Below are 27,751 nucleotides of genomic sequence, written 5' to 3'. Positions count from 1 at the left end.
TTTATAAATCAATTTTTAAGCTATGTAGTAATGTACAATTAATACACATGTAGTTAGAAGAGTCGCCAAAATTTGCATAAGAAGTATTAAGGTTCTTTTTACTAATATCAGAGAGGGTCTTTAAAATTATTTAAATTTTCTTTTTCTTACTTAGGGAAACTGGCATTTTTGCTATATGATGCGAACCCTTTATTTACACTTGACTCTACTATGACAACTACCTCCTGCTCTTACTTACTGCCATAACCGTGAATAGACATTTGAATAGAAACTTCGATCTTCACTCATAGTTGGAACTTTTATAGTACGAAAAAAACATTATAAGTTAAATTACTTGTTTGGGAATAAACCTCAAGTTAAGCATTCAGTTCATTATGGAACGATATGTAACCATCGCATCTTGGTATGCTATAATCATTTTTCGTCTCAATGATCTAACTTCTGTAGTCAGCTGAACCAGTGGGCAATGGACTTTGAGGGAAACCGTCTACGCATCATTGATTCCATCAAAGAGGCGAAAAGACAAAACGCAAGCCTTCGTGTTGGTCCAGAATTAGAAGTCACGTATGTAATAGAAATGGATTTAAATGTTGCAAGTGTATCAGTGAATAAGCTAAAGTTTAAACTTCATGAAGGATAGCCATGGTCAAGTTTACTGAGTGCGACTTCGGTTGAGTTTATTCATCTTCTTGCAATATTGAAACTTGTATTTTACCTTGATATTAATTTTATGCACTGTAACTTTCTATTAACAAACGCATTAGAGGCTATGGCTGTGAAGATCATTTTCTAGAAAGTGACACTTACTACCATAGTTGGGAAATGTTATGTTCGATTATTCACGATCCTGATTGCCAAGACATTCTCCTTGACATCGGTATGCCTGTAATGCACAAAGCCATGCGTCACAACTGCCGTATTCTAGCTCTAAATGGAAAAATCTTGTTAATCCGTCCCAAGATTTGGCTTTGTGACGATGGAAATTTTCGTGAGTCTCGTTGGTTTACTCCCTGGTTAAGGCCAAGAGTTGTGGAAACTCATTACTTGCCTACTTTTGTTGCAAAGTCTTTAAACCAAACAACCGTTCCTATTGGAGATGCCATTCTTCAATGCAATGAAACCGTTGTTGGTGTGGAAACCTGCGAAGAGCTGTTTACTCCAAATAGTCCTCACATTGATATGGCTTTGGACGGTGTAGAGATATTTATCAATGCGTCAGGATCCCACCACGAACTTCGTAAACTAACAACAAGAGTAAACTTGATACAAAATGCTACGGAAAAATGCGGTGGGATTTATCTATATTCTAATCAGAGGGGTTGTGATGGTGGTCGTCTCTACTATGACGGTTCATCAATGATCTTTGCGAATGGAAAAATGCTAGCCCAGGGACACCAGTTCTCCTTGAAGGATGTTGAGGTTATTTCAGCTACCGTGGACGTTGATACTGTTCGTTCGTATCGTTTCCAACCATCACATGGAATCCAAGGTGTCACTAGACCATCTTATGAACGTATTCATGTCAATTTTAGTCTCAGTAGCTATCAACAAGACTATGATATTTACAGAAAACCAACTGATCCAATTGAAGTTACTATTCCTTTACCTGAGGAAGAAATCACTTTTGGTCCGGCTTGCTGGCTTTGGGATTATTTGAGGAGATCTCATGCAGCTGGATTCTTTTTGCCTTTGAGCGGTGGTTTGGATTCTTGTTCTACTGCTGTTTTGGTTTATAGCATGTGCAGAATTGTTTGCAAAGCCATGGAAGAAGATGGTAAGTAACGATAAACTTTTGCATCCTAATTACTGACCTTCAATAGATGCACAGGTTTTGTCAGATGTTAGAAGAATCGTTGGTGATCCATCCTATAGTTCTACTGATCCTAAAAAGCTTTTAAACCACTTATTTTATACTGCGTTTATGGGTTCTGAACATTCCTCTAAAGAAACAAGGAGTCGAGCGAAAGAACTGTCTTCTTTGATTGGGTCCTATCATACAGACGTGAACATCGACACTATGACCAGTGCTGTTGTTAAATTATTCGCACTAGTAACTGGCAAAACCCCTCAATTTAGATCAAACGGAGGAACAAATGCTGAAAATTTGGCGTTACAGAACATTCAGGCTCGGTCACGAATGTTGCTAGGATATCTATTTGCTCAACTGTTGCCATGGGTTCGTGGGTATTCGGGATCTCTTTTGGTGCTAGGAAGTTCCAATGTGGATGAGTGGTATGCTTTTCTATTATAATTTTATTTTATTTACTGACAAATTTACAAGTCTTCGCGGCTATTTGACCAAATATGATTGTTCCAGTGCCGACATTAATCCCATAGGAGGTATTTCTAAAACCGATTTAAAATCATTTTTACGTTATGCCAAGGAGGCCTTAGATTTACCAATCCTTCAGGAATTTTTGGACGCGACGCCCACTGCTGAACTCGAACCTACCACTGAAAGTTATGTTCAAAGCGATGAAGCTGATATGGGAATGACTTATGCTGAACTCAGCGTTTTTGGTAGATTACGAAAAATTTCGAAATGTGGACCTTATAGCATGTTCACTCAATTAATGCATCAATGGGGAGATCGCTTATCACCAAGTCAGGTAAGTGACATTATTCATTTTAGAAGTAATGACTGCTCGCTAACTTTATAAGGTTGCTGAAAAGGTTAAGCGATTTTTTCACTATTATGGAATCAATCGTCACAAAATGACTACTTTGACTCCCAGTTATCATGCTGAAACGTATGGAGTAGATGACAATCGTTATGACCTTCGTCAATTTTTGTATCCTTCTTGGACTTGGCAAAACAAGAAAATCGATGCCCTAGCTTCTAAGTTTGAACAGCATCAAAGAAAGTGATGTATATTGAGATTTAATTACTGTTAGGCGCCTTATTTTGGAACGAGTCGAATGCATACTGATTTATTTTGTCATTACACACAAAAATCACTGATTATTAGAATTCAGAAATATTTTTGTAAGTGATGTTCTAATGGAGAGGCTGTAAGCCCTATGTTTTAACATAAAGATTTTTGTAATATTAACTATTTTGTTTCATACGATACAATTCGTTAGTACATCCGTATAGCAATGTGTTAACAAGAGGAAAAAATAGTTGAGGCGTTCAAAGGATGAGATTGAAATAGACAACATTTCACAATAAACTTTTCCTATGCTTTAGTATTTACTTTTTAGCTTAATAATGGAACTGATATTGTTTAAACTCATCATGAAATTCAGACCAAATGTAAATTATAAAAAAATACGATAAAATCCATAAACGTATTTGAAGGAGTTTTAGGGTCTGTCACGTTCTTATTAGAAGAACAGATTATAATGATGCTTAAATTTCAATTATTGTTACTATTAATCTTTTTGTAAATTTGAATTTTGAAATTTTTTTCACAAAAAAATTTGGCACTCCAACCCATTTATTCCTTTAATAAATTGACAAAAAAAAAATATATATCTTCGACCATAGTTGTTGAGTGTGCAAGGAGGCTACTACATAGTTTTCGTCCTCAAGATAAGTTTACTTTAGCAACAACATACTACTGTTAATAAGTTTTACTCGGTGAATACGAGTAACGTTGAGTTGATTATTTCAAACTATATAATTATACTTCTAAATAGTATATGCGGTGTATTGTTTCGTATAAAAGTCTAAGATCATGTCTGGTTAATGTTCCGGAATTGCTGTTGGAATCTATCTCTGAACCTGTCCAAAACTACGCCGTTCAGGCTGTAGTTTGTAAAAACGATATAAAGAAAACATTTTATTTTGGGATTTCTGGAATTCCGTCACAATTTTCATTTGAGATCGATTCTACCTACGCCCATACTCTGAAATTAGCAGAAAATCAAGAGGTAAAAATATTTGTCAGCAATGAAATGTTTTTACTAATCTCTTAGATAAATTTATCAATAATCGATTGTACTCATGAAATTGAGCAGCTAGAAATTGAACCTGTCACCTCTAATGATTGGGAAATCGCTGAACGCAATGCAGCTTGGCTGGAAGAAAATCTTTTAGTACAATATCGTGTAGCTACCACCGAGAGATTTATTATTTATCTTCCTTCCGGTACATTTATCCAATTCCAGCCTCTTAAATTGATTCCCAGTTCTTTATGCGGGCGCCTGTTACGAACTACTGAAGTGTTGATTACTCCCAAACCCAATACATCTGCCATTGAAGTTAAAGAAAATAGAAAAGTTAATCTTAGATGTGTTGTAGAAAACCGCTTGTTGCCTGACAGCGTTACTGCTGATTCACCAGCTCTTTGCGTATTTCTACCTCTAAATTTTCCGGATAGGCCAGATGTAGTATATATGGATGGTGGAAATTTAAAATCCACAATTGTATGTCAATGTGTATCGTGCCCTTTTCAAATACCTGGTCATTTTTTTATCTCAAAGAGCTTAGCTTTGTCATACAGCATAAAAACAGGTTTCAAATTCCAAATATGGAAGGCTCATAACCCTCCCTCTTCCTCAAAATTTATTCTAGAGCAAAAGGGTCTTCCACCAGAAAGCAACTTGAGTTCTGAGCTGGTGGCTGCCAAGCTAAAAAACAGCTATTTAATGGACGGCATGACTTTAAAACTTGTTGACATAGCAGTTTCTTATTCTGTTAGCGGACTCAGTGGTGTTGTTAAAAATCCAATTCAAGATATAAAAATTACAAGTGATACAAACGTCCCAGTAAATGCAGGTATAAGAAATAATAGTCCTCGTTTGTCTATGCAGCCGTTTCCGCATGAATTTGCGCAAGTACGAAATGCTGTATTCTTGCACCAAAATATCTATATCAATGGACCCAAAGGTTGTGGAAAATCAAATTTAGTTCACTCATTGTTTGATTATTATTCTCTTAACTCAATCTATTTCCAGATGATTGTATCTTGTTCAGAAATCGATCGATCATCTTTTGCCAAATTCCAAAGCTTTTGGAACAATGTATTTATACAAGCAGAGAGGTACGAACCCTCAATAATTTATCTAGATGATGTTCATTGTCTTATATCTTCCTCAAATGAAAATGGGGAGCTTGGATTTGTGGAAGAGCGAGAAATAGCATTTTTGCAACATCAAATAATTAATTTAAAAAGAAAAAGAAAAATAATTTTCATTGGATTTGGGGAGGAATTTTTAACTTTCTCAGAAAATTTAGTTTTGCCTTTGCTTTTTCAAATAAAAATAGCTCTACCATCGCTTGCTGTGACTAGGAGGAAAGAAATTTTAACAACTATCTTTCAAGAAAATTTCTCTGATATAACTATGGATAGTATTGAATTTATTTCAGTTAAAACGGAAGGCTACCTGATGACAGATTTAGTTTTATTCGTGAAACGATTACTGTCTGAAGCTTTTGTTGAAAAGATACAAAATGGGCCAAAACATTTAATGAATAAGGGATTGATTGAGAAGACCTTAAAAGATTTTGTCCCATTGCAGCTTCGGAAAGCTAAATTTGTCAAGTCCAGTATTCGGTGGATTGATATTGCGGGCATGCAAGAAGCGAAAGAAGCTGTGAGAGATATAATAGAGTCTCCTGTTAAATACTCTCTCATATATAAACAATGTAGGCTTCGCCTTCCCACGGGAATTCTACTTTTTGGTTATCCCGGGTGCGGCAAAACGTATTTGGCTTCCGCAATTTCAAGTACTTTTCCAGTTCAGTTTATAAGCATAAAAGGGCCCGAACTTTTGGATAAGTATATTGGGAAATCGGAGCAGGGTGTTCGAGATTTGTTCAGTAGAGCTCAAATGGCCAAGCCGTGTGTTTTGTTTTTTGACGAATTTGATTCAGTAGCACCCAGAAGAGGACAAGATAGTACTGGAGTTACGGACAGAGTTGTTAATCAAATACTTACACAAATGGATGGAGCTGAGAGCTTAGATGGTGTTTACATTGTGGCAGCTACTACTAGGCCTGATATGATTGATCCTGCATTATTACGTCCTGGTCGTCTCGATAAGCTGATATTCTGTGATTTGCCTAACGAAGAAGAAAGACTTGAAGTTTTACAGAAATTGGCAAACCGATTCCATATTGAAAATGCGGCCATGTTAAAGAAATTGTCAACTTTAACAGATGGTTATACTTATGCTGACTTATCGTCACTTCTGTACGATGCGCATTTGATTGCTGTTCATAAACTATTGAAACGTGTAAGTATAAACGCAGTGGACCCCAGTCAAACCACAAGTTCCTTCACTAACTTGACGACTGAGTCAAAAAGGAATGCGTCAATGCTTGCTCTTCCACCTGAAAGTCGCTATAATCAAAATATGCAAAGTATGAGTGATTCAAAAAGTGTCGTAATAGAAGATTATATGCTCATGGAAGCTTTGAAGAAAAATAGTCCAAGCTTAAACTCGGAAGAGTTTGAGCACCTTTCAAACCTATATAGAGATTTTCGTTCAAAGCTTTTTGAGCCAGAACTTAATGCAAGGAATACGGACGTGGGAAGTAAGACTAGACAAATCTAAAGCATTAGTATACTTTAAGCAAATAAAAATGAAAAAATCGACTCTTCGCTTTCAACCTTGTTATGGCGTCACCCTTTTGTATTATATATGAAATCCACCAGCCTAGCAGTCAACCGCTACGCTGATGATGGATGGTGCTTCACCAGTTGACCGTGATGTTTCACCTGTTGGTTTGCCCAAAAAGCGAATAAAACGTAAGTAAATTTTGATTGATTTGAGTACGATGATGCTGATGCTTTGTACTATTAGAAAATCATGATCAAGTATTTCTACACAATCTTCCTGATGCTCCAAGGTATACGAAATCATATATGCATAATGCAGAAATTTACAAATGTTTTCCAACTAAGAGCAACTACATTTTGAGTGTCAGTTATGATGGATATGTCAAATTTTGGCACAAAACACCAAACGGTGTGGAATACATTAAAGAGTTTCATGCTCATAATGCAATGCTTCTTTCAGCTGAGTTAAGTCAGGATGAGAGATTATTTATTACTGGTGCAGATGATAAATCGTTAAAAGTATTTGACGTTGAAAGCATTGACTTAGTGAATATTATTGATTTAGAATTCCTTCCAAAAGCAATCTGCTGCTTTAATAGCCCTTCCCTAAAAACTTCATTAATTGCTGTCTCTAGCGCTGAATCCCCTTTAATATTCTTTTTTGAAAGTGGTGGGGACGGCGAAGTTTTATATACCGTTAAAAAGCACACCGCTCCTGTACATTGTTTGCGATACTTAAGTACTTTAGATTGTTTTTTGAGCATTGACATCGGAGGCATGGTAGAATATTGGTCTCCAGAAGAACCGTTTCAAAAGCCTGACACAGCTGAGTTGTTTAACATGAAAAGTCAAACGGATCTTTACATTTTTAAAAAGCAAAAAAGTGTACCGACGAGTTTAGAAGTGAGTCATTTTGAAAACTTTTGGTCCACGATTTCATATCCGGATTGCAAAGTTCGAGTTTTTGATACCAAAAGTGGCCGTGCGATCCTTGAGTTGGACGAGAACCCTTCTAATGCTGCAAAGAAGGTAGAGGCATTATTCGAAAAAGAAGATACAGAATCTTCTTATTACATGAGTCATGTTGAGCTTGGGCGAAGAATAGCTATTGAGCGTGATATCGAGAAACACGGTCTTACTGTAGGTACGACTGCTATTTTTGATGAAAGCGAAAAATATTTATTATATGGAAGTATCGTTGGGATAAAGGTTGTCAGCATTGATAATGGTACCGTTGTCCGTATTTATGGAAAAGATGAAGCAGTACGATTTACACGATTGTCTCTGTATCAACAAGCTCCCAAAAAGAGCAATTTACCTTCTTTAGACGTTATTGCAAGCAACAATCCCTTGGTAGAAGAGAGTTTTCAGAAAGACCCTACTCTTTTTGCTACCGCTTGGAAAAAGCAAAGATTTTATTTATTCAGTAACATGTCAACGAAGTTTACGCTTTCTGATCGTGATGTTTACAATGAACAGGTGCTCCCTGTTACAAATAATGAGGGTCGACAAGAAAATGGGAACATTCTTCTGGGGAAAGCGGCAATTATTCATACAACTCAGGGCGACATTAGTATAAAGTTATACCCAGAAGAAGCACCTAAAGCTGTCCAAAACTTCACAACCCATGCCGAAAATGGATACTATGATAATACGATTTTTCACAGAATTATTAAAAATTTCATGATACAAGGGGGAGACCCTTTGGGTGATGGTACGGGTGGTGAATCTATTTGGAAAAAGGATTTTGAGGATGAGATTTCACCGAATCTGAAACATGACCGACCTTTTACTGTTTCTATGGCAAATTCTGGTCCTAACACTAATGGTTCTCAGTTTTTTATTACGACCGATTTAACCCCATGGTTAGATGGCAAGCATACTATTTTTGCGAGAGCATATGCTGGTCTGGATGTTGTGCACAGGATTGAGCAAGGTGAAACAGATAAATATGATCGTCCTTTGGAGCCAACAAAAATAATTAACATCAGTATCGTTTATACCTAATTCTCTCTGTATTATTTACAGGATAGCCCATACGCGCTTTAGATACACGTCCATGTACAGTAGAAGGACCTTTGGCAGAAACAGTGGGATTTTACACTATATAAGCCATACTGTTCTAAGAAAATTAAATCTCTATTAATTTAGTAAATTGCAATTACCGGATAGAAATATCTTCTTTTATTTGATGCTGGTGTTATTCTGTTAAGCATAATGATATATCCTTCTTTTCCTGCTCGCTGCAGAAAGTCTAACATCTAGCCATGTGATTCAAAAAAATAATGTAACTCGAATAATATTTTTAAGCGAAGGAAAGGTTAAATGCCGACTAAATTTGAATTGTAAACAATCAATAATTTTGCTTCTATTATTGCACACATGCATATTAATTATTTTGGTACGTAAATATTCATTTATTCAATAAATAAGACACTATGGAGTAATTGTAGAATTCAGTCACTTGATTGATTTTTATTGATATTTCTTCAATGCAATGATTCAATACAACTTTAGAAAGAAGTAGGAAAAATAAACATAAAAAATTTTGTATACTGTATACATCTTAAGCGTTCAACATGAACATTTAAGCGATTTTCCTATATACACGGAAAAGGATCCATGAAAGGAGAATGATAATTCTGTTGGCATTTAATTAGACACTGTACCACACAATGAGTTGATAGAGATCACCAATTATAACTTGTAAGCTCGACATCCTCAGACTTAATATTCCAAATAATAAATCGCACCAAAACAATCCATTATTTTATTTGCAATTCTGTTGTTATGTTTAGTATGCACATTGATTTTACCGAAGTATCATATCAACGTAGTACACCATGTATTAACAATGTATGTGAATGCCTTTTAAACTATCGAGAGTTCATTTGGTTTCATTACTGATATACACGTGCCATGATCAATAGCTTCAGTTTGCAGTACTCTTTATAAATCTTCGTTCGTATCGCTAGCAGAATGATGTGGAGCCAGCAAAAAGAAGCTTGCTGTTCTTGATATGAATCATTTAAAATAGTAATAACATTATAGATTTTTTTAACTCATAAAGCACGCGATATTTTTGTAAAACTCTCGATAAGGTAAATATACATAATATTAGATGGTACATTTGAGCTATGCAGTTAGGTATCTGCTTTATAACAACACATAGAACGGCGTTACATTTTCCTTGTGAACTACTACTACTATCATATATATACATTTACAGGTAATATTGGTTTTAGGTATCTTATATAGGCGCTATAAAGTTACCATCACTGAAGTAATGATTAACAAACCGAGGGGCGAGGTATAGTTGTCACTAATTTATAATATTTCAATTACTCCTTGTCAGGGACCTATATAAATAAAATGAAATTTATCTGCAATTCTTAAATGGTAACTACTACCTAGTACTCTTACATGTGCCACAGTGAAACATACCATAGTATGCTATGTCAGCAATACTACACTACGTTATAATACCATACGTTGAGGATCACTATATATCACATGTTCCATTTACATATCGCACCGCAGATGATACGATGTTGATATTAATTTTAACAATAATCTATTAAAATCCAAATCATCTAAACAACATAAATAGAGTTACTGCTAAACCTCATTCCTTACACAATTATAAGTTGTATTTGTAATAAATAACAATACAATTTGATAGTACAATACCTAAACTCAGTTGCTACTTATACTACCTGTGTATTGTAATAAGTTAACAAGGAAAAATTACCGCAGTTCTATGTTATCGTTAAAGTAGATACCAAACTGCGTAGCTTACATTTAAGGAAAGCTAAGTTGGGGTGAATAAAAAAGGCAGTGACAAAATAAATGTGTCAGAAGCAATCCACTGCCTCGTTCAGTTTTTTCGTTCTTCTTTTTTTATGCCATTGTTTGAAGGAATTAGTTGGAAATTTGTTTGAACGATTTTATTATTTTGTTAAAAAGTCTTTAAAGCGATTGGAATTGGACTACAGAGTGAATATTCTTGATTTCGCTGTTTGGTTTGTCGCAATCATAGCAATTAATTCGCGCATGTATTTTATTAAATAAAGAATGATTTTATTATTATGAAGAATAATTACACTTCCTTGAAAAGTTCTATAGATGAAGAAGATGAATTGAAGATAGATCATGAAATTTGATTTGGAAAAAGGACCCCTCCCAGAATATGATTCAGAGGAGGAAAGTACATTGCCTCCATATTCAGGTAAGAATTGTAAATAATAAGAAAGGAATTATTCAATTGAAAGTTGAAGCTTGCCATCGTAGTCAAATTGCATGCTTTGGTCATTGTTTACAGTTGGCCATGCAATGCACACACTTTGATGCATGCTTTTTCTTAACTAAAGTCTTTCAATCATATTAATTTAAACAGATCATGCACGTTTAAGCAATTCTCCTAACACACATAGAGAAAACAATCCTTCCAGGTCGACAGATAATTCTTCCCCTTTGTTGATAAAACTGCTAATATCATTCACTTCAATCATTCTATTCAATGCTCCAGCAGTTTGTTATCTAAAGTATAAGGACGCTTTTTTTAAAAATTATGGTGCAGCGGAATGGACATTATTTGGATTTTGGTGTCTTGTTTGCACTTTGGCTTTAATATTCTTGACTTGTAAGTGAGACAATGGGGTTAATCTTACCTTCAGTCACTAACTCATCAGACTTCTATGAAACTTGGACCAAGGCAGTTAAAGTAACTGTAATTTCCTTGGCGAAATGTGTAAAGGTGACTGCAATTTTCTTGGCACAATGTGTCAAGGCTTGCGGAAAAGGAATCAAGCACTTTTTAAAGAAGTGGGAAAACATGCCTATGGCTTTCAGTGAAGTCTTTTTATTTAACATACTTGTCAGATCACCAAGAATGAATTTAAGATACATTTTTGGCGACAGATGGGGATTGAAATGTTCTTTGGCTGATCACATTATCTTTGTTGTATTTGAGCATCCTTGTTTTTATTGCTGAAACAGGTTTGTTGTTGACTAAACACTTATTTATATTAACAATACAGTAAAACCTGGATCAATCAGGGTCAACTTGATCAGAAAGATGGGTAAATTTAAAATGATATCTTTTTAATTGTGTATGCTAATTATCATTAGGTTATGAGGCCAGACAGTACGCGAGCAGCAATACTGCTATTCCGTTACGTGAGATGAACCCTGAAAATGAAGCCTAATTATATTGCTAACTTTACTATTGATTTATAAAGGCGCTTTTCTCACGAAACTTCTCTACAAGAATGTGCAATGGAAAGAAGCATCTATATAATTGTGATTTACCAAACAAATCATGATGTGTTTAGAGTATTTCAGATGTATTTTTATTGCATGATTTCATTTCCTGACGAAATGGATGAGCAAGTGCATTGCTTGAAAGGTTCTGTGATGTTGGAAACATGCACCGGGCATTGAAATTTTTTATTTATTATGACCAAGAATTTACTGATGGTGACATATGATGAATTTTCTAAGTCAAAAACAGCAATGCTGTAAACTGAATATCAAACAATTAATAAAATCTAAAAACGCTTACTGGAACTTATCATATACCCAATCACACTTGTTTTTTCTTTTTAAATATTCATTCATTCAAATCTTTTAATTACTCAATGAATCTTTTTTTAAGAAACTTTTAATTCTCCATTGCTTGCTATGTAGTGTAGTTTAGCGAAACTCAGTGCGTTACTCGCAATGAATTACAGTGATGGCGTTGTTCGGCACTAATTAGGCTACACGTTAAAGTAGTCTCTCCTACATCCATCATATTCGCTCAACACCTACTAGAGGAGGTTATCGTTTTCTAGGTAAAGAGTGCAGTTTTTATTTATAATGAAAGGATTTTTTTTAATTGCTGGATTTCTTTTATTCGCAAGAGCTTTGTGTGCCTCTTGGAATGTGGAAGAAGGAACTCTACAGTTGTCTTCTCAAGATTTAGAATCTGAAAATGCTTATGATTTAAAGTAGGTATATTGTTAGCGAAATACCGTTTTCGAAAACTAGTTCCAATCTATTCTATAAAACTGAAGATTCTAACTCTCTTATCTCTTTAGGTTCAGCCAAATCCAAAGTTCCACTGTCTATGAACTTACAGGCGATGAGACTCTAAATCTGAAGTTTACCTGTATATTAAATGGTACTGGAGCTATTCCTCATCAAGCACATCTTTTACTAAGCGATACTGAACACCCGACTCTCGCTGTGATCTATCCTGCTTCGGTATCGCAAGGAGGCGTCGCTTCATTAGAATTGGTACGCTGGGAAAGGTTGAATTGCAGCTTAGAATGTTAATTTAATCTAAGAATTCTCACTTTGAATACTTCTCTTAGCGATTAATTTACTAACCTTATAGCGTCTATTTGATATTCCCACTTCTTTACTTCGAAGTGATTCAACTCTTACGGCTAAACTACTTGTTGCTTCTTTTGGTGAAACCATTCCTTTTTCACTTCCTTTGGGTCAACTTTCCATTAATGTGCCTCCTTCTTTGTACCATAAAGCGGAATTTTCTCCTTTGGACGAATTAAGTCCTAAAGAAGTAATTCTTCATACATTTTCTCCCCCTCCTAAAAGGGCAAATTATTTTCTAAGTATTTGCTTTTCTGTTTCGGTAGTGGTTAGTTTAATCGGTTTGCTCGGTGTGTGGCAGAAATTGTTACCAAAATCAAATGTTTACTCTGTGTCATCATCTTCATTTGCTAGAACGTTTGGCTTTGCCTCCTTGGCCGTTGCAGAAATCCTGTTGTTTATTTACTGGACTTCTTTGTCCATCTTCCAATTTGGCGCATACGCTGCTGGCGTCGCAATCATGTGCGGAATCGCTGCTAAAAGTCTTTAAATCGGCCTATCCTTACAATCTTTGAGTTTGACGATGACTTTACAATTGACGTTGACATTTATGTAATATTTTTCAGTACCGCAATGTTATTTTGTAAAATAGCATGGTTACTTTATCTAAAAATAGTTGTCTTTGACATTCTTTCTCTAAAAGTTTTACTTGGTCTATACAAACTGTCAAATACTTTTACCATAAGCTAGTTGCGCAATGATTCGCAATCCAAAACTTATTTAATGTTGCTTTAAGGTCAAGATTAATAAATTTTATTCCAAGAAATATGTGTCTAATGTGTTTGATTTTCTTTTTTTGATTGTAGGATTTGCAGTATGATCGGTATTGATCAAGGATTTAACTGTTTCGACATTTAAGCAAAGGTCGACATGTTGGTTCAGTATACCTAATTCGTTTTCAATATTTTTCTGGCAAACGGGACAAGGAACGGTATTCTGGCTTTGGAATTTCTAGTAATAATTAGCATATTGCTAGCAGTATATTTGCTTGACTTACAAGTTGCATGGCCAAACAACGCGATTTACTAACCAGCTTTGTTGCTCTGACTCCTAATAAACGAATAGTCATAGGGTAAGATTGACGCAACAATTGCAAAGCTGGTTTCAATAAATCAGATTCTGAATGAATGAATTGACCTATGCTCTTTTGCTTGGTATGAACTTGAAATTCGCTTGTTTTATACTTTATAGCGATCGAGTTTGTGACTAATCCGCGCTTTTGTAAATTTTCAGATACATTTTGTACAAGAAGTCTGAGCTTGTACTCGATTATTGACGGAGAACTAAGATTGCTGGAAAATGTAGCTTCAGACCCAATTGTTTTTCGTTTGCTCTCACCGTATTCGTCTAAAATTGTAGTTCCAAATCCATAGCTACATCTCAACAAGTTTTGGAAACTTTTAGGTAAAAAGATATAAGATAAAATCACCAAATTTCTTTGAATATCCCCACACGTCTTAATTTCCAAACCAAGTAATTGCTGCTCTAAAACTCTACCAATACCAGAAACCTGTAATGTTAAAGAATGCTTAACCAGATATAGAAAGACTGCTTACCTCTCTAACAGGCAAGTCATTCATGAATTTTGAAATCCCAATCTCGTCAAATGGGATAAAAAACTGATTATTTGGTTTTCTCTTATTGCTTGCAATTTTGGCTAACAACTTGTTTGCTGCAATACCACAACTGACTGTAACTCCTGTTTCTTCATGCACTTGTTTCCTGATTTTCTCAACCACCATCGTTATGTTTTCTACAGTAAATGCAAGCTCTTGGAGACGTAAATGTGAAGTCAAGTTCATATAAAATTCATCAATGCTTGCAGGACACAAATTCGAATCATACTGAGCAAGCACATTCTGAATTTCTTTAGATTTTATTGCATATTCAGAAAGATTTAACGGAATTACAACTAGATCAGGACAAATCTTTCTAGCAATAAATTCTGGCATCGCTGATCGAACTCCAAACTTTCTGGCCACATAATTAGCAGTACCTTATTCAGCATTAGTTTCAGTCAGATTCGAATACTTACACAAAACACTCTTCCCGACTGCCATTGGTAAAGACTTAAGTTTTGGATTCTTAAGTTCCTCTATTGATGCATAAAACGCATCACAATCAACATGAACAATTATTTGGGTCAAATCTCGTTTAGCCCTAAAATCCTCAACAGTAGTATCCACACTTTCTTGTCTAATGGTCCACTCTCTTTGAAACGCTTTATCAAACCTTAATTTTGATTGGTATTTTTCTACCTCAACTTGAACCTTTTCTATTCTTAAACGAAGTTCTCGGTCTCGTTTTTGTTCGGCTTCAAAAAACTTACTTCCTTTGGAAGCTTCGTAAATTATCTCGTTAATCTTTTTTTGATTAACATTTTCCTGTCCTGACTTGAGAACAGAAGGGCCTGCCAATCGTCGTTTTAAAGTAGCTTCTTCATCTGAACTACTGCTACCATCATCTTCAATGGTAAGTAATCCATTCTCCTTTATTGTTTCTCCTATAAAATCTTTTGCATTTTCCATCCGTCAAAAAACATTAAGGCGAATAGTTTTCAAAATACTAGAATTTGAATTAGTACAAAGATGTGTTTGTGTTTTGGCGCGTCGCGTCTGTAATCTATCACCTTCTAGCGATTACGCAGTAGAGTATATCATTATTTGTATTATGCATATCCCACAACATCGGTATTTTTTGGAAATTTGAATTTGTATTAACAATTTAAAACATAACAAAAAGAAGCCTAAAGAATCTTGCATGTGCGTTTTACACTATTCATCTTATAGACTTCTAATCTTAGTCCCATAGTTCATGAAACACTTAACTCAAAATCACAGCTACCTCAACAATGTAACAAAAAAAAAAAAAAAAACATTACCTCCATCTAACCAGGTCATTGTCATCAAATTACAATCTTTTCGTTTTCCTAAAGAAATTGGAATCAAGTACTATCTTTAATGCTTCAGTGTCCTCTGCTTCTCTGCCTTTTCAACAATCTTTTGCTCTACCAATAAGCCTTTCCTTTTTCGAACGTTCAGCATATAGCGCTTAGCAATATTTTCGCGATCGGCTAACTCGCCTAAATCTTCCAATTCCTCCTCAGTAGTTGGAACCCAAAAGGGATTCTCGTCTAGCATCTCAAAACCATGGAAGATTAATTGAGGATAGGCAGCACCAGATGTCCTTTTCAAAATTTCTACAGCGAATCCAAAGGATTCAACAACTGGAATCAAGGCTTTTACAATAAAAAATGGAGTCCCTTCCTTCATTTCTTCATCAATTACTCGTCCTCGTCGCTTCGAAACAACACCATATACCCTACCCAAGACTTCAGATGTGGCCTGAACATCGCAAGAATACATGGCTAGCATAAGTCTCGGTGACCAACCTAAAAATCCATGTCTAATAGACTCTTTCACTACCGAAATAACTTGACCGGGGATTTGGGGATTATTGATGGTAAGTAACTTACTATCTTCCGAGTCATCAGATATGTCAAACTGATCGATTGACACACAAATGCCTTGAACGGGTTCAGCACACAATGGTCCCTGGTGCGTTATTAGTTGAAATGCAGTAACTACATATTCAGAAAGGTCTGAGGGTATTAATTTTGTTTCATCGCTTTGTCGTCGAAAATCTCTCATCTTCTTGGTTTTGTCAAAAAGTATATTAGGACCCACTCGTTTGGGGCCAAACGCAATGATACTAGTATTGTTAGTAATCAACCAATAGAACACTAGTATAACCTACCTATCCAAATGATTTTTCAGCTCGCCTAAGTCAGAGTTCTCTTCCTCTAAAAGCTTGGAAAGCCTTTCATAAAACTTCTCAGGAGTCAACACTTCCTCCATACTTTTTGTTAAAGATTCCGAGACAACAACGTTTCTATTTTTCTTTGAAAAATTGCTGCTAACATTTTCAATTGTTTTAGAGTGCTTCAGCAGAAAATCTACGACAGACCCAGAAAGAGGTGTTACTGTAATTCCAATCGTAACTCCGCCAACTGGTAACGTTGCAGTGACAAAGCCAATACTCAGTTCTTTATTTTTTGCTAATAAGTCGGGTGTAGCTATGGTAGTTTCCCGATATGGCACAAGTGGCTGAGATGCTTGTATTTCAATTTTTGCAAACCGTTCCCTAAGGTCTTTTAAACATCTTTCCAAATGAATCTCTCCGGCACACATAATTACATGCTCTCCATTTTCTTCAACGGCTATTTGAACACATGGATCGGCTTGATTAAGCATGTCAAGGCCAGTCACTAACTTGTTCATCTCAAATGGACGAACAGGCTCTAAAGCGACCCGCACAATGGGCTCCATTTGCTGAGTTACGCCCACTAAATTAGGACCATTTGGAGATGAGCATAGTGTTGCTGTTCTCAAAACCGTTCCGGCAAGGCCACCGATTGCGAAAACGTTACCAGCGGGAACTGTCTCTAAATAAACTAGCTCCTGTCCCATCATTAAATATAATGACTCAACCGTTACCTTGGTAATATGTTTTTCAGGATTGACTGGATCATATTTTGGACCATAAACATATACTTCCTGTCCAACTGAAATTGTGCCACTGTATATCCTAGCAAAGCCAATTAAAATGTCCTTATCATCGTCCATGTCAGTTGTGCTACCTTCTAAATTGTCAGAGTTGGTAGAAGAAACGTTTTCCTCAATAGAAATGGTATTTATGCCGCTCTCAATTGATTCAGATAATTTTGAACGTATCAATTTCATCTCCTCAGCACTAAGTTGTTTGCGACGATGATTAGGAAGATCTCTTTCAGAAAAAGCTACCATTTTACTTATGTATACCAAAACAGGCTGTTCCTTACTAGCGTCACAACTTTCCATAGCCAGTGTAATATCTGGATCTATCATTTCGTAATGAGGAGTTGAACTCAAAACTTTCCTAGCTCGATTCGCTTGGGCGTTAATAGGAGAAGGAATTTCCCTAATCGCTGTTAACAAAATTGCAGTTGATAGTGGCAACCACTGTTGAAAAATCGCAAGTAGCAAATTTCTAGGGTCTTTGGATTTGATGTCACGGGGAAGAACTTTAATGTTTAATGCCTTAATGATTTTCTCAATGTTTTCAAGGTTCCTATTGCTCACAGCTGATTCATAAACAGCCCAGAGGTTTTCGAGAACAAATTGTACAAACATTGGTTTTAACCGTCGGCCTTGAAGATGTTTGGGCTGAAGAACTCTTTTAGTTTTAGGGTCTAGATAATAATCACCCCAGAGACATTTTGTAAGTGCTTTTTGTTTTAATCCAAGCTTTTTTTCGTAAAATTCTGAAAATTGGTCCAAACAAAATGCCCAGCCATCGTATGCACTAGCAAACACAACGTTTCCCTGTTCAGGTGCGAAATATATACCTTCATCACTGATGACTTCGTCGTTATCAGCTAATTGCATAAGCTCACCAGTATAAAAGGTGCCAATGACAGCATTTACTTGTTCAACAAGTCGAAGCAAATGATAATGAGCTTCAATAGGAGACAGTTTCAGTTCAGTAATCAAACGATCCATTTTGTTAATGACTAAAATCACCTTTATACGGTCTATCCATGCTTGTCTAAGGACAGTAATTGTTTGACTACAAACACCCTCAACTGCGTCTACTAAAACAAATGCACCATCGCAAAGCCTTGAGGCCGAAGATACTTCAGAACTGAAATCAACATGACCAGGAGAATCGATAAGATTAATCAGGTAATCTTTTTCAACTCTTTTTTCATCATTTTGGCTTATAACTTTAAAAAACAATGAAATGGCGCTAGACTTCATAGTAATACCTCTCGTAATTTCATCTTCGCGAAAATCAAGAAAACGAACAGTACCAGCAAGTTTGCTAGATATGATTCCATTCGAAGCTAGTAAACTGTCTGCAAGGGTTGTCTTTAATTAATCATTAGCAACTATTCAAAAAAGTTTAAAATTGCAAAATTCATACCTTTCCATGATCTACATGAGCAAGTAATGTAAAATTACGAATATTTTCCTGATTTTTTTGTAAGGACACAAGCTTTTCTGGAGGAATAACAGGCATTTGCACTACTTCCCCTATGTATGTTGGAGGTCAACTGTAGTGACTAAGTAGGTTGAGATGTGAAACACCAAGACTAGAGTCCAAATCGAAAAAATGTTGAACATTCAAATACTACAGTATAAAAGGAATACTCATTCAACTATAAAACAACGACTAAAAGTTCGCGAGTAGCGATTTGAGATATATCAGAGATTGTCTTAGACATTTGAGGAAAATGGTTAAATTAACAACATAAACATATGAGTAATTTTGCAAACAAAATTTGAAGAAAACCAAAATAGCGATAGATAGAAAATGAAAGCTGAAAAGTTAATTAATTCTAACGGTCTATGGTAGACATCTACATAAATAATGATAACCAATGATATTTAACGCTGAATTTTTTATATTTTCAATAAATTCCGCAGAAAAAGAGAGTATAATTATCATAGTTTTAAAATTTCTGCCTTGGTTCGAAGCCATACACGATGTGAATAATGATTAGAAGAACCATTATCCCCGAGCTCTAATGGCGCGATAGTTAATTTTGCAAAAGTGCCCAAATTAATCCCTTTGGTCGCTTTACCAGGATTCAATGATACAACGTTTTCAACGTTCTATAACATTAGTTAAAACAAAGTAGAAAATTAACATACCTTTACGAAATAACGTAAATCACTTGGTAAAATTAGTATGTCCGGCATAGTATTTAGGAATTCACCAAGTTTAAGATGTGCGATATCTAAGTTTGAAGGGTTGCACTTTTCAAGAGAACCTCCAGGGAATAAGGGATAAAAATGCCTTTGGTGAAGTACGTGAGAAACCAAACGTGCAAATAAGTTACCATGAGAAGGTAGACGAAATAACTCTTCTCTAGATGTGTGAAGGAGTATATCGTTGGTTGACACACCAAAGACGACATCATTAATGGAAAACATGCAAGGATTCGGGAAGCATTTGAAGTTCTATGGATTGGTCAATAAAAATTATTATACAACTTAACATACAGATGGAAGACCTAAGGCCACCCGATTAAATGCATCCTGTGGCCATGCAGGATGATCTGAAGCAGCATCATTGATGTGAGGAATTAAAATACAAGGACAAGTTAGCTGGCTTAATATGGGTGTGACACGCTCTTTAAACAACTCTTCCAAAGAAGTCGCAGACGTTCCTGTAATGTTTCCGGTACGTATTAGTATATGATTAATATCCAAGAATGGACCACATAGAATAACCAAGTCAACAGGATTTTTATTTACATATGAAATCATTGATTTTAAAGGGGAAAAAGAGAGATCATCACGGAGAGACCAAGGTCCAGATGCAATATATATAGAAATTGGCTGATTATTTGTATTAGCAACAAAGGTAGCGTGCTCCTGTTTAGATGAACTTGGGAACGGCAAAGGAGGTATAGGAAGGATTTCCTTGGCGATAAACATGTTACCGCTAGGATTGGATCCTTTAACTGAAACAATTTGACCAGGAAATATTGAGTAACTTGGTAGATCATCCACCTTCAAACGAACTCGAACACCAGCGCCTAGACGTCTTGAACTTTCAAGTAAAATGCTATTTTGGTTGAGTCTTCCACCTAAATTGGTACTTTCGACAACAATTCGTCCTACAACTACAACGGGTTCTTGAGTAAGTTCGCTAGGATTTGCCAAATCTTCATCACTTATGTTGTATTTTCTGCAAGTTAATGCACTAAAAAGCTCAATGCGATCATCCAGAACTTCAGAAGAATCATAAAGCTTTTGATACATGATCCTGTAATTAAATGCCTTGAGATCAAAATTCGCTACGATAACCAGCTTGGATGGAGCTGAAGGTTTTGAAGTTACAATTTTTAATTCTTTATTTAAAACTTCCAAAACCCTTCCAGCGTCACTGGAATTCAATTCGAAAGTTTCGGTAGATGGTTTAGACTCTTGCATCAACGAGTCGCCTGATGCGGTGGTCTTCACTGGTAGACCTAGTCTAGATATTTGTTAGTTAAAACCATTTGCTAATGTACGCACATGCTATCAATATTCATTCCCGGGATTTGCTTTATCGATTTTCTTTCAGGATTCTGTTTAAGTGTGGCTTTTACCTGCCTCTCCATTTGAAATTTCATGTCTTTAGCAAAGGCCTTGAATGTGTCAAGGTCGAGTTTTGGTGTATTTCCTCGTTGCAAACACCAGGACTCCCACTTGTAGAACATTGTTTGCTCGTCCATATTGCAAATTTGGAGAAGTTTATTTCGCTCATCTAGCAATTCCTCATCATCGATAGGAAATTCCATTTTTTTGAAGATTGAATGAAGTTGAAAATGAAACAAGATACCCAAAAAAAAAGACAGTAAATGAATACCTGGGAATATTACGAGCAAATTAATTTGAAGTGACTAATTTTGTACTGTGATGTGGGTCCTGAAAAAGAAATAAATAAGAATAAAAAATACAAGTACACGTACTAGCAATCCCAGTCCAAAAGTGCCCAGTGATAGATTTTCGAAGTTGCTTTTTTTAATTTGTTTACGCGATTCCAACCTAACAACAGATAGAAAAAACGACGTATAGCAGAAAGTTCAACCACTTAAAGAGGTACCCACCAATAATTATGAGTAAACCTTTTTAGGATAGGAGAGTGTATCTTCTTAAAGCAACTACTTAAATCGCTCTTCTAATAAAAACTCGGATATACTGGGACGCTCCGTGGATACTGTGGAGAAACGCAGTAGTATGTGGTTTAATGTGTTTTTTAAACCTCCTTAAACATTTAACGAGATGCTTTTACTATGTAATATTAGTTTACTGATAAATAGTGTAGTATGTATTTTTTTTGTTTTGTCAGCTGAAACTAAGCTATGTTACAATGTGTCCGAGTATCACTATATGTCACATGTTGTAATGTTCTATTTGCTCTATCTACTTTACATGGTAGGTTAAAAAGACAGCTACAGTACCTTTTATGATAATATAAATATCAGTTACAATTAAAGACTTTTTCAAATACTATAAACTGAAATCAACTGAACTTCGTTCCTCAGTTCGGTTATAAGCTACATTAGTGATAACTAACAATAGACCTACATAACAGAATACATATACCCAGCTGCTACTTAAAATACCTGTTTATTGCAATATAATTGATCACGAGGAAAACTCACTGCAATCCTAAGTATCGTTAAATATTATAAACTGCGTAGTTGACATTCGCTATACAGAACAGGCTTGCAACTACTTGACTAGACAATATGGATTGTACAAAGTGAAGTAGAAATATGTTTTATATTTTTTCTCTTTTTTTCTCTTTTTTTTTCGTTGTTTTTTTTTTTTTTTTTTTTTAAACTATAGGAATTTTTGCTAATTAATAGGATCCAACCCTATAGCTCAATTCAGCATATTCGATTTCTTTTTTTTTTGGCTAATTTGTTTAATTTTCAACTTAAAAAAAAAAAAAAGTAACCCAAAATAAAATAAAATGCAATAAAAAAAATAAGAAGCCAAACAATAATTTAAAAAAAAAAAACAATATCTAAGTTAAAAATTATTTCGTTTTCAACTCAATAAATATATACTGGAACATTAAGCTATGTGAAAGAACAAATCTTCTCATACACTACTAAATGTTTCCCATGGTGTTTGAGTTTTTCTTTTTTCATCAAAGAAATTATTTAATAATACAACTAACATCGTCAGCAATAAGCCTGGGCTGAACGACCGTCTTGTTTACAAAAGCTTTAGAAACTTTCCGATACTATGGAATGTCAGGTTTGCAAAGTAACAGTTTAGCGGAAGCAGCAAGATAAACAATTAATCACGGAAGAAAGTGATTTTGACTTTCTGAATCAGATGTTTCGTGGTAATAGAGGGCTGGCTATTAAGAATTGGTAGCAAACTCAATACGTATATAGCAGATGTATATATAGAGAATGAAAAGCCCAACTTTTTGTAATCATTTTAATCGGTGATATTTTATCTACTAAAGAGAGCTTAGAAGAAAAGACACTAAAAATAAAGCAACAAAATATAGAGTATGATTATCAAAAAAAATAAAGATATGTTTCAATAAAGGTGTGAAAAAGTACTAAAAAACAAAAAGCGAAAAAGAAAAAAAGGATTACACCATCTATACTTGATAGGCAAGCCCTACGTATTGTATTTATTCTTTACTCTTTAAGTGTTGCCCCGTCAGCAGTCTATTCATTTGCTTTCATATAAAATGGGTAGGATGATGGCCTTTTGATTGTATACCTCAAAAGCAATTGCTGCTTGTATAGTTAATCCATCTTAATTTTCAAGGAATGCTATACACTAAAAAATATTGCGAGCTTACCACAAAGATCGATATTACATTTTTACACACACGTAACGTTCAAATCTACCGAGATCACTGTCTGTATTAGTGAAACCCATTAATTTACTTTATACTAAATAGCGATGCCTAATCCCTACGCTCTTTAGCATCCTTCGTAATCACCTTGGTTTCCCGCATGCTCCGCGCAACTGGTTCCCGCCAATGGCGATCGTTTAATGACTTTCAAATGACATCAGCTACCTCGTGTCGAGCGAGTATCCTTCTAGCGCAATATGACGAATGCTATCGCCTAGTCAAAGCTAAAGGAGATAGTGCGTGGAAAACCTTGAATGTGCTGATATACACGGCAAATGGTCGCTTTGAAAAAATTTAAAAGAAGCATTAGTACAGCATATATAAAGTTTTTTTTACTCAAACATGTTTCTTAAAATATTTTTTATTATTTTAATATTTAACTAGATGCTTCTAGACTGTACCATTTTTACACAGTCGGGGTCCGGGATAGCGTTCCGTCATCGCGCCGAAAATGTTGATCCGTGATTGTATATAAGAAGCGCTTCCCGTCAAATTTTTCGTTCCATTAAAAAGGGAGTTTTTGACTAACGTCTTAACTGATATTTCCTATTTGCTTGTGTTCGCTTCTTACAAGTCGCGTTCTTTTTTTATTGCTTGTCAATTAAATTCCTCATCTTGCTAATTAAATTAAAAAACGATTTTGGTTTCAATTGCATTTGGATTACTTCACTGTTGAACTAATTAATTTATTATCAATTTAAACCTAATTATTTGTTGAAGTTCCAATTGTTTCCTCCTTTCTCCTGAAATTTAGAGAATCTTTTTGATCCCGTCAAATTTATTTTATTTTTTCCTTTATTAAAACCCCGTTTTCTCTTTTCGCACAAGATTAACCGACGTTTGTTGTTTACCCATTCATTTTTGGAAATCTCATACAATCTTCTGTTTTGCCTACTGCGCTAGTTATACTTTCCTTATTTACTTGTCGCCTGTCCCACCAACTCTTTTTTGCTGATAAAATTCACTTTTTTTTTTGAATTTTTTACCCAGCATCTCGAAATAACATCAAACTTAGTTTTATTTACTCTTTTTTTTTGTTTGTTACACAACATATTTCTCTTTTACGATACCTACAATGTTGTTCAAAATTTCCTTTTTGGCTTTGATTGCTTCTGCTCTCGCTATGTCGATTAACTCTCCCACCAATGGTGACACTTGGCAAACCAACGGCGAGGAGCAAATCACCTGGAATGTCGTTTCCACTGATGAACCCAGTGCTGCTCTTTACTTGACCAACTTTGCTGTTTATCCCACCGTTACCCAATACTTGGACACTGTTGACACCAGCACTGGTTCTTACACCACCAACACCACCAACTGGCCCACTGGTCAAGGTTTCCAAATCAACATGGCTTACCCTGGTCGTCCTGAGCAAATTTATGCTCAATCTCAACAATTTAACATTGTTGAGGGTGCTGCTTCTTCTTCTTCCTCTTCCTCTTCTTCCTCCAGCTCTTTGGTTTCCTCCACAACCTCTTCTTCCAGCTCTGCCACTCCTTCGACCACTTCTTCCTCCTCCTCCTCTTCTTCTTCCTCTTCCTCATCCTCATCTAAATCTTCATCCTCTTCTTCCAAGTCTTCCTCTCGTAGCTCTTCTCGTACTACTTCTCACCGCACTACTTCCCATAAGTCCTCCTCTTATCGCCCTACTGTATTCCCTTACACCACCATCTCTCACTACAACATTACCAATGCTACCAATGGTACATATTGCAATGGTACTAACGGTACTAACTTCACTTGCATCGTCAATGCTTCTAATGCCACCAACTCTACTTTCTGGTTGAATGGTACCAACTCTACCAACGGTACCAACTCTACCAACTCCACCAGTACCACTTCTCACAGTTTGACCAAGCTCCCTACTAGCAGCAAGAGTTTGACTACTTCTAAGACCACTGCTAGCGGACATATCACAAAAGGTGTAATGGAGGCCCTTAGCACCAATGACACTACCAACACCACTGATGACGCTACCAACACCACCTCTGACTCCAGCTCTTCTAGCTCAGCCAGTGCCTCTAGCTCTTCCAGCTCATCATCTGCTGCCTCTTTAGTCAGCCAACCTGTTGGTATTTCTGCTGTGATTGCATTCTTTGCTGTCGCTCTCTCTCTCACTCTTTAAGGAGATTCTTGCCTTAACGGTTTTCGAACAGTCAGTTTTCGAAAATGATTATCTCACTGTATCGACGTTTGTGGATTTTTTTTTATTTAATAGGATTTTGTAAAATGTGTTAATCTATGGTTTCAATGCTTGGAAAACCCAACCGAACTCATTTTTCTGAAAGTTTATTTATATTAAAAAAACCACATTTTTGATTTAACTATTGATAGTTAATATTCCAATTGAAATCTCAATTTTTGGGAAATTAAATTTGTTAAGTGTCTAAAAAAATTTATTTATATGTGTATTGTAAAGCACCACTCAGTAAGTTAGTTCATAATGGTCATAGTAAGATAGATGTAAATCCTTTTTAATAGTAGTCAAACGGAAAATAGTAGTAATTCATCATGATAACGGATAGAGAGTATATCTTGCTCAGCACCTAAGAGAATGCCAAACACATCAAGGGAAATGATGGCAAAGCAACTTTGATCAGCATAAGCTTCGAAGGCACACAGGATGAAGAGATTGCATTGCTCAACATAAATAAGACGGCGTTGTTTTAGTAAGATCGTGATACCAAGGGATCAAACAAAATCGATAATTGTTAGATGTAGGAGACCAAACTTCATATGGAAAAATTTTTACTTTATATGAAAATGGAATTGCAATGACAAAGAGGAGGGCGTCTTCGGAAACGTGGGAAAAGGAAAATTTTTAAATAGCAAATTTCAAATGTCTGTCAAGTGAAAACGTGCACGGACAAAAGAGGATGAAGAGAATAAAAAAAGGAAGAAAAAGTAGTAAAGATCCGTCGTTTGAAATTAAGTCCAAAACCACTAATGCCAAATTAAGCATCGGAATGCGGCCAATCCTCTCATTCAAAAATAATACGAAAAGTTGTGTATAATTTCCAGGCTTTTGCAAAGTAATGAAGACGATGACCGAAACCAATGTGTAATTATAAAAACTTTTATAATAAGAAAAAGATGTACTGAAAAATGAATAAAAGGAAAAATAAACGTTACAAATTTAACGGTTGGCTGAAGAATCACGAGTTGCACATGCGACTATACGAATTTTGTTGCTAGTAACAGTTTCGTTATCAAATCGAAAGCTAGGATTTTTTATGATAAACGTCCAAACCTCGTCGCAAAACCGATATGTATCCAAATGACCCTTGAATGTTAAACGAGAGCGGACCTTCTCCGCTAATGCCTCAGTCATGCTTTTGTCAAACTATATCAAATTGTGAGATTAGCAGGTAGGTAACTTCTACGAATAAGGATTTGTTCATTTACGTACGTTAAATAAAACTTTCATCGCTAGTTGAGGAGATATTTTTCCCTGTGAAATTAAATCATCAAGAGCATCCGTAAGCGAAATTCTACAAATGTGTCAGACACGATACAAAATTATCACAAAGAGGAAATCCCCTAATATTGTTTTTAATTACCCTATGCTGTTAAAGTTAGTATTATCATCTTAAAGCAACTAATAAAGTACCTGCTACGCCTATAAAGCTCGTAATACTGCGACATGTACAAATAATTTCTTGTTCAAGGCTCTTCAAGTGGTTGGAAGAGGACAAGTGAGGTTTCTACCATTAGCCCCCATCGTGGACAAACTACCTTTCAGGTCCTTAAATGAGATTACGAATTTAATTACTGCGTATTTTTTAAATAACGGATGATAAGGTAAAAGCATTAAATATGGTTGCTGCCTAAGATAGTTCTGTATGTTTTGGAAAGACAAGAAGATAAATGAGATACATACGTACGTGTGAAAAACAATGAGCTATAGATTTGTTCACCTATTGACAACGCCATTCAATTACCAAGGAGCATTTATAGCGACCTCTCTCAAATTATTACTTTCCAAAAGCAATGCACGATTAAAACAACAATTGTATATATTTAATAAATGCTTTTTCTTTAAGCCATTTCAGAAAAAGAAGAAGCTATCGAGATCAGTAGTAATTAAATAACTTTCTAATTTACACAATGGCCAATCACCAACAAGCGGGAATAAAAACAAGATGAGCCAACTTGTTGAAAGCACGGAAATTTTTTTAAATGCATCCTATTAAGCATAATCGAACGATAATTTTAGTAAATAGGAATTCCCTATTGCAAAGGAGGGAAGCCTTAGACAATCTAAAGTATTGTGTATTTTAGGACCGAATGTAATATCCAATATGTATCCATGCCAGCATGAAATAATGTATAAACATTAGCAGATGTTTAACTGAAACACCACAAGAGCGGAAAACAGGTGCGCTTTATAAAGCAACAAAGAAAGACTTAACCAAGTATACAAGACTGATATGTACATGTAT

At 35.5% G+C, this 27,751-nt stretch overlaps 9 protein-coding genes, 15 long non-coding RNA genes and 1 pseudogene across 25 annotated transcripts, besides 3 other annotated features; 13 read left to right on the top strand and 12 right to left on the bottom strand.

Annotated features, from left to right (window-relative positions):
* Positions 1–204: 204 nt before the first annotated feature.
* SPOM_SPNCRNA.6786 lies at positions 205–3,894 on the bottom strand. Its single transcript, NR_196128.1, has one exon. It is a non-coding gene; the product is annotated as a non-coding RNA (long non-coding RNA).
* On the top strand, positions 237–3,238 carry qns1 (glutamine-dependent NAD(+) synthetase). Its single transcript, NM_001022764.3, has 6 exons — positions 237–403; positions 448–564; positions 765–1,774; positions 1,821–2,232; positions 2,282–2,609; positions 2,662–3,238. The coding sequence occupies exons 1-6, from the start codon at positions 375–377 to the stop codon at positions 2,866–2,868; spliced, it is 2,103 nt and encodes a 700-aa protein (NP_587771.1). The 5' UTR covers positions 237–374; the 3' UTR covers positions 2,869–3,238.
* pex1 (AAA family ATPase Pex1) lies at positions 3,549–6,542 on the top strand. Its single transcript, NM_001022763.3, has 2 exons — positions 3,549–3,876; positions 3,922–6,542. The coding sequence occupies exons 1-2, from the start codon at positions 3,646–3,648 to the stop codon at positions 6,502–6,504; spliced, it is 2,814 nt and encodes a 937-aa protein (NP_587770.1). The 5' UTR covers positions 3,549–3,645; the 3' UTR covers positions 6,505–6,542.
* On the bottom strand, positions 5,462–6,697 carry SPOM_SPNCRNA.6785. The gene has a single exon (NR_196127.1). It is a non-coding gene; the product is annotated as a non-coding RNA (long non-coding RNA).
* On the top strand, positions 6,616–8,842 carry cyp9 (cyclophilin family peptidyl-prolyl cis-trans isomerase Cyp9). The gene is made up of 2 exons (NM_001022762.3): positions 6,616–6,698; positions 6,754–8,842. The coding sequence occupies exons 1-2, from the start codon at positions 6,629–6,631 to the stop codon at positions 8,514–8,516; spliced, it is 1,833 nt and encodes a 610-aa protein (NP_587769.1). The 5' UTR covers positions 6,616–6,628; the 3' UTR covers positions 8,517–8,842.
* A 63-nt stretch (positions 8,843–8,905) lies between these two features.
* On the bottom strand, positions 8,906–9,720 carry SPOM_SPNCRNA.1128. The gene has a single exon (NR_149979.1). It is a non-coding gene; the product is annotated as a non-coding RNA (long non-coding RNA).
* On the top strand, positions 9,140–9,518 carry SPOM_SPNCRNA.6784. The gene has a single exon (NR_196126.1). It is a non-coding gene; the product is annotated as a non-coding RNA (long non-coding RNA).
* Positions 9,639–9,966: an LONG TERMINAL REPEAT.
* Positions 9,966–10,309: an LONG TERMINAL REPEAT.
* A 288-nt stretch (positions 10,310–10,597) lies between these two features.
* wtf6 lies at positions 10,598–11,716 on the top strand (annotated as a pseudogene). The gene is made up of 5 exons: positions 10,598–10,737; positions 10,906–11,151; positions 11,201–11,507; positions 11,549–11,590; positions 11,640–11,716. Coding segments are annotated over exons 1-5 (812 nt in total).
* SPOM_SPNCRNA.6783 lies at positions 10,782–11,218 on the bottom strand. The gene has a single exon (NR_196125.1). It is a non-coding gene; the product is annotated as a non-coding RNA (long non-coding RNA).
* On the bottom strand, positions 11,319–11,658 carry SPOM_SPNCRNA.6782. The gene has a single exon (NR_196124.1). It is a non-coding gene; the product is annotated as a non-coding RNA (long non-coding RNA).
* Positions 11,717–12,307: 591 nt separating the features above from the next.
* swp1 (oligosaccharyltransferase delta subunit Swp1) lies at positions 12,308–13,627 on the top strand. The gene is made up of 3 exons (NM_001022761.3): positions 12,308–12,499; positions 12,590–12,788; positions 12,889–13,627. Exons 1-3 carry the CDS (start codon positions 12,369–12,371, stop codon positions 13,372–13,374), a joined length of 816 nt encoding a protein of 271 aa, NP_587768.1. The 5' UTR covers positions 12,308–12,368; the 3' UTR covers positions 13,375–13,627.
* SPOM_SPNCRNA.1127 lies at positions 13,561–14,381 on the top strand. The gene has a single exon (NR_149978.1). It is a non-coding gene; the product is annotated as a non-coding RNA, possible alternative UTR (long non-coding RNA).
* kpa1 (DinB-like DNA repair polymerase kappa) lies at positions 13,609–15,480 on the bottom strand. Its single transcript, NM_001022760.3, has 4 exons — positions 14,920–15,480; positions 14,441–14,880; positions 13,882–14,394; positions 13,609–13,835 (listed from the first exon to the last, which is right to left on the bottom strand). The coding sequence occupies exons 1-4, from the start codon at positions 15,410–15,412 to the stop codon at positions 13,638–13,640; spliced, it is 1,644 nt and encodes a 547-aa protein (NP_587767.2). The 5' UTR covers positions 15,413–15,480; the 3' UTR covers positions 13,609–13,637.
* A 75-nt stretch (positions 15,481–15,555) lies between these two features.
* On the top strand, positions 15,556–18,864 carry SPOM_SPNCRNA.1126. Its single transcript, NR_149977.1, has one exon. It is a non-coding gene; the product is annotated as a non-coding RNA (long non-coding RNA).
* Positions 15,626–18,976, bottom strand: ria1 (GTPase Ria1). The gene is made up of 3 exons (NM_001022759.3): positions 18,849–18,976; positions 16,641–18,793; positions 15,626–16,595 (listed from the first exon to the last, which is right to left on the bottom strand). Exons 1-3 carry the CDS (start codon positions 18,942–18,944, stop codon positions 15,842–15,844), a joined length of 3,003 nt encoding a protein of 1,000 aa, NP_587766.1. The 5' UTR covers positions 18,945–18,976; the 3' UTR covers positions 15,626–15,841.
* Positions 18,977–19,151: 175 nt separating this feature from the next.
* On the bottom strand, positions 19,152–21,627 carry spb70 (DNA polymerase alpha B-subunit). Its single transcript, NM_001022758.3, has 4 exons — positions 20,951–21,627; positions 19,931–20,909; positions 19,580–19,888; positions 19,152–19,540 (listed from the first exon to the last, which is right to left on the bottom strand). The coding sequence occupies exons 1-4, from the start codon at positions 21,214–21,216 to the stop codon at positions 19,370–19,372; spliced, it is 1,725 nt and encodes a 574-aa protein (NP_587765.1). The 5' UTR covers positions 21,217–21,627; the 3' UTR covers positions 19,152–19,369.
* On the top strand, positions 19,406–21,340 carry SPOM_SPNCRNA.6781. The gene has a single exon (NR_196123.1). It is a non-coding gene; the product is annotated as a non-coding RNA (long non-coding RNA).
* Positions 21,628–21,802: 175 nt separating the features above from the next.
* Positions 21,803–22,128: an LONG TERMINAL REPEAT.
* Positions 22,091–22,431, bottom strand: SPOM_SPNCRNA.6780. Its single transcript, NR_196122.1, has one exon. It is a non-coding gene; the product is annotated as a non-coding RNA (long non-coding RNA).
* Positions 22,432–22,537: 106 nt separating this feature from the next.
* Positions 22,538–23,212, bottom strand: SPOM_SPNCRNA.1125. Its single transcript, NR_149976.1, has one exon. It is a non-coding gene; the product is annotated as a non-coding RNA (long non-coding RNA).
* Positions 22,882–23,844, top strand: SPOM_SPNCRNA.1124. The gene has a single exon (NR_149975.1). It is a non-coding gene; the product is annotated as a non-coding RNA, possible alternative UTR (long non-coding RNA).
* Positions 23,809–25,675, top strand: knh3. The gene has a single exon (NM_001022757.3). The coding sequence runs from the start codon at positions 24,385–24,387 to the stop codon at positions 25,432–25,434; it is 1,050 nt and encodes a 349-aa protein (NP_587764.1). The 5' UTR covers positions 23,809–24,384; the 3' UTR covers positions 25,435–25,675.
* On the bottom strand, positions 24,054–24,267 carry SPOM_SPNCRNA.6779. The gene has a single exon (NR_196121.1). It is a non-coding gene; the product is annotated as a non-coding RNA (long non-coding RNA).
* toa2 (transcription factor TFIIA complex small subunit toa2) lies at positions 25,643–27,002 on the bottom strand. The gene is made up of 4 exons (NM_001022756.3): positions 26,920–27,002; positions 26,870–26,875; positions 26,719–26,800; positions 25,643–26,652 (listed from the first exon to the last, which is right to left on the bottom strand). Exons 1-4 carry the CDS (start codon positions 26,952–26,954, stop codon positions 26,446–26,448), a joined length of 330 nt encoding a protein of 109 aa, NP_587763.2. The 5' UTR covers positions 26,955–27,002; the 3' UTR covers positions 25,643–26,445.
* SPOM_SPNCRNA.6778 lies at positions 25,776–26,623 on the top strand. Its single transcript, NR_196120.1, has one exon. It is a non-coding gene; the product is annotated as a non-coding RNA (long non-coding RNA).
* SPOM_SPNCRNA.6777 lies at positions 26,864–27,723 on the top strand. The gene has a single exon (NR_196119.1). It is a non-coding gene; the product is annotated as a non-coding RNA (long non-coding RNA).
* Positions 27,724–27,751: the final 28 nt, after the last annotated feature.

Source organism: Schizosaccharomyces pombe (assembly GCF_000002945.2).
Source record: "Schizosaccharomyces pombe strain 972h- genome assembly, chromosome: III".
NCBI classification, from domain to species: Eukaryota; Fungi; Ascomycota; class Schizosaccharomycetes; order Schizosaccharomycetales; family Schizosaccharomycetaceae; genus Schizosaccharomyces; species Schizosaccharomyces pombe.
Note: the sequence above shows the minus strand (reverse complement) of the source record. Positions and strands in the feature narration are given on the sequence as shown.

Bases quoted from the DNA above. Each gene is read 5' to 3' on its own strand.
- swp1 (NM_001022761.3), top strand. From the start codon at position 12,369: ATGAAAGGATTTTTTTTAATTGCTGGATTTCTTTTATTCGCAAGAGCT. The intron at 12,500-12,589 runs GTAGGTATATTG...TTATCTCTTTAG, and splicing joins GAAAATGCTTATGATTTAAA to GTTCAGCCAAATCCAAAGTT. The intron at 12,789-12,888 runs GTACGCTGGGAA...CTAACCTTATAG, and splicing joins GCGTCGCTTCATTAGAATTG to CGTCTATTTGATATTCCCAC.
- knh3 (NM_001022757.3), top strand. From the start codon at position 24,385: ATGTTGTTCAAAATTTCCTTTTTGGCTTTGATTGCTTCTGCTCTCGCT.
- ria1 (NM_001022759.3), bottom strand. From the start codon at position 18,944: ATGCCTGTTATTCCTCCAGAAAAGCTTGTGTCCTTACAAAAAAATCAG. The intron at 18,794-18,848 runs GTATGAATTTTG...GATTAATTAAAG, and splicing joins CTCATGTAGATCATGGAAAG to ACAACCCTTGCAGACAGTTT. The intron at 16,596-16,640 runs GTAGGTTATACT...TAACAATACTAG, and splicing joins CTGAAAAATCATTTGGATAG to TATCATTGCGTTTGGCCCCA.
- kpa1 (NM_001022760.3), bottom strand. From the start codon at position 15,412: ATGGAAAATGCAAAAGATTTTATAGGAGAAACAATAAAGGAGAATGGA. The intron at 14,881-14,919 runs GTAAGTATTCGA...ATGCTGAATAAG, and splicing joins AGTCGGGAAGAGTGTTTTGT to GTACTGCTAATTATGTGGCC. The intron at 13,836-13,881 runs GTAAGTCAAGCA...AATTATTACTAG, and splicing joins GTTGTTTGGCCATGCAACTT to AAATTCCAAAGCCAGAATAC.
- pex1 (NM_001022763.3), top strand. From the start codon at position 3,646: ATGCGGTGTATTGTTTCGTATAAAAGTCTAAGATCATGTCTGGTTAAT. The intron at 3,877-3,921 runs GTAAAAATATTT...CTAATCTCTTAG, and splicing joins AATTAGCAGAAAATCAAGAG to ATAAATTTATCAATAATCGA.
- spb70 (NM_001022758.3), bottom strand. From the start codon at position 21,216: ATGGAATTTCCTATCGATGATGAGGAATTGCTAGATGAGCGAAATAAA. The intron at 20,910-20,950 runs GTGCGTACATTA...ACAAATATCTAG, and splicing joins GGAATGAATATTGATAGCAT to ACTAGGTCTACCAGTGAAGA. The intron at 19,541-19,579 runs GTATGTTAATTT...CTAATGTTATAG, and splicing joins ATTTACGTTATTTCGTAAAG to AACGTTGAAAACGTTGTATC.
- cyp9 (NM_001022762.3), top strand. From the start codon at position 6,629: ATGATGGATGGTGCTTCACCAGTTGACCGTGATGTTTCACCTGTTGGT. The intron at 6,699-6,753 runs GTAAGTAAATTT...TTGTACTATTAG, and splicing joins GCCCAAAAAGCGAATAAAAC to AAAATCATGATCAAGTATTT.
- toa2 (NM_001022756.3), bottom strand. From the start codon at position 26,954: ATGTCGCAGTATTACGAGCTTTATAGGCGTAGCAG. The intron at 26,653-26,718 runs GTACGTAAATGA...AATTTGATATAG, and splicing joins CGATGAAAGTTTTATTTAAC to TTTGACAAAAGCATGACTGA.
- qns1 (NM_001022764.3), top strand. From the start codon at position 375: ATGGAACGATATGTAACCATCGCATCTTG. The intron at 404-447 runs GTATGCTATAAT...TAACTTCTGTAG, and splicing joins TATGTAACCATCGCATCTTG to TCAGCTGAACCAGTGGGCAA. The intron at 565-764 runs GTATGTAATAGA...CAAACGCATTAG, and splicing joins GGTCCAGAATTAGAAGTCAC to AGGCTATGGCTGTGAAGATC.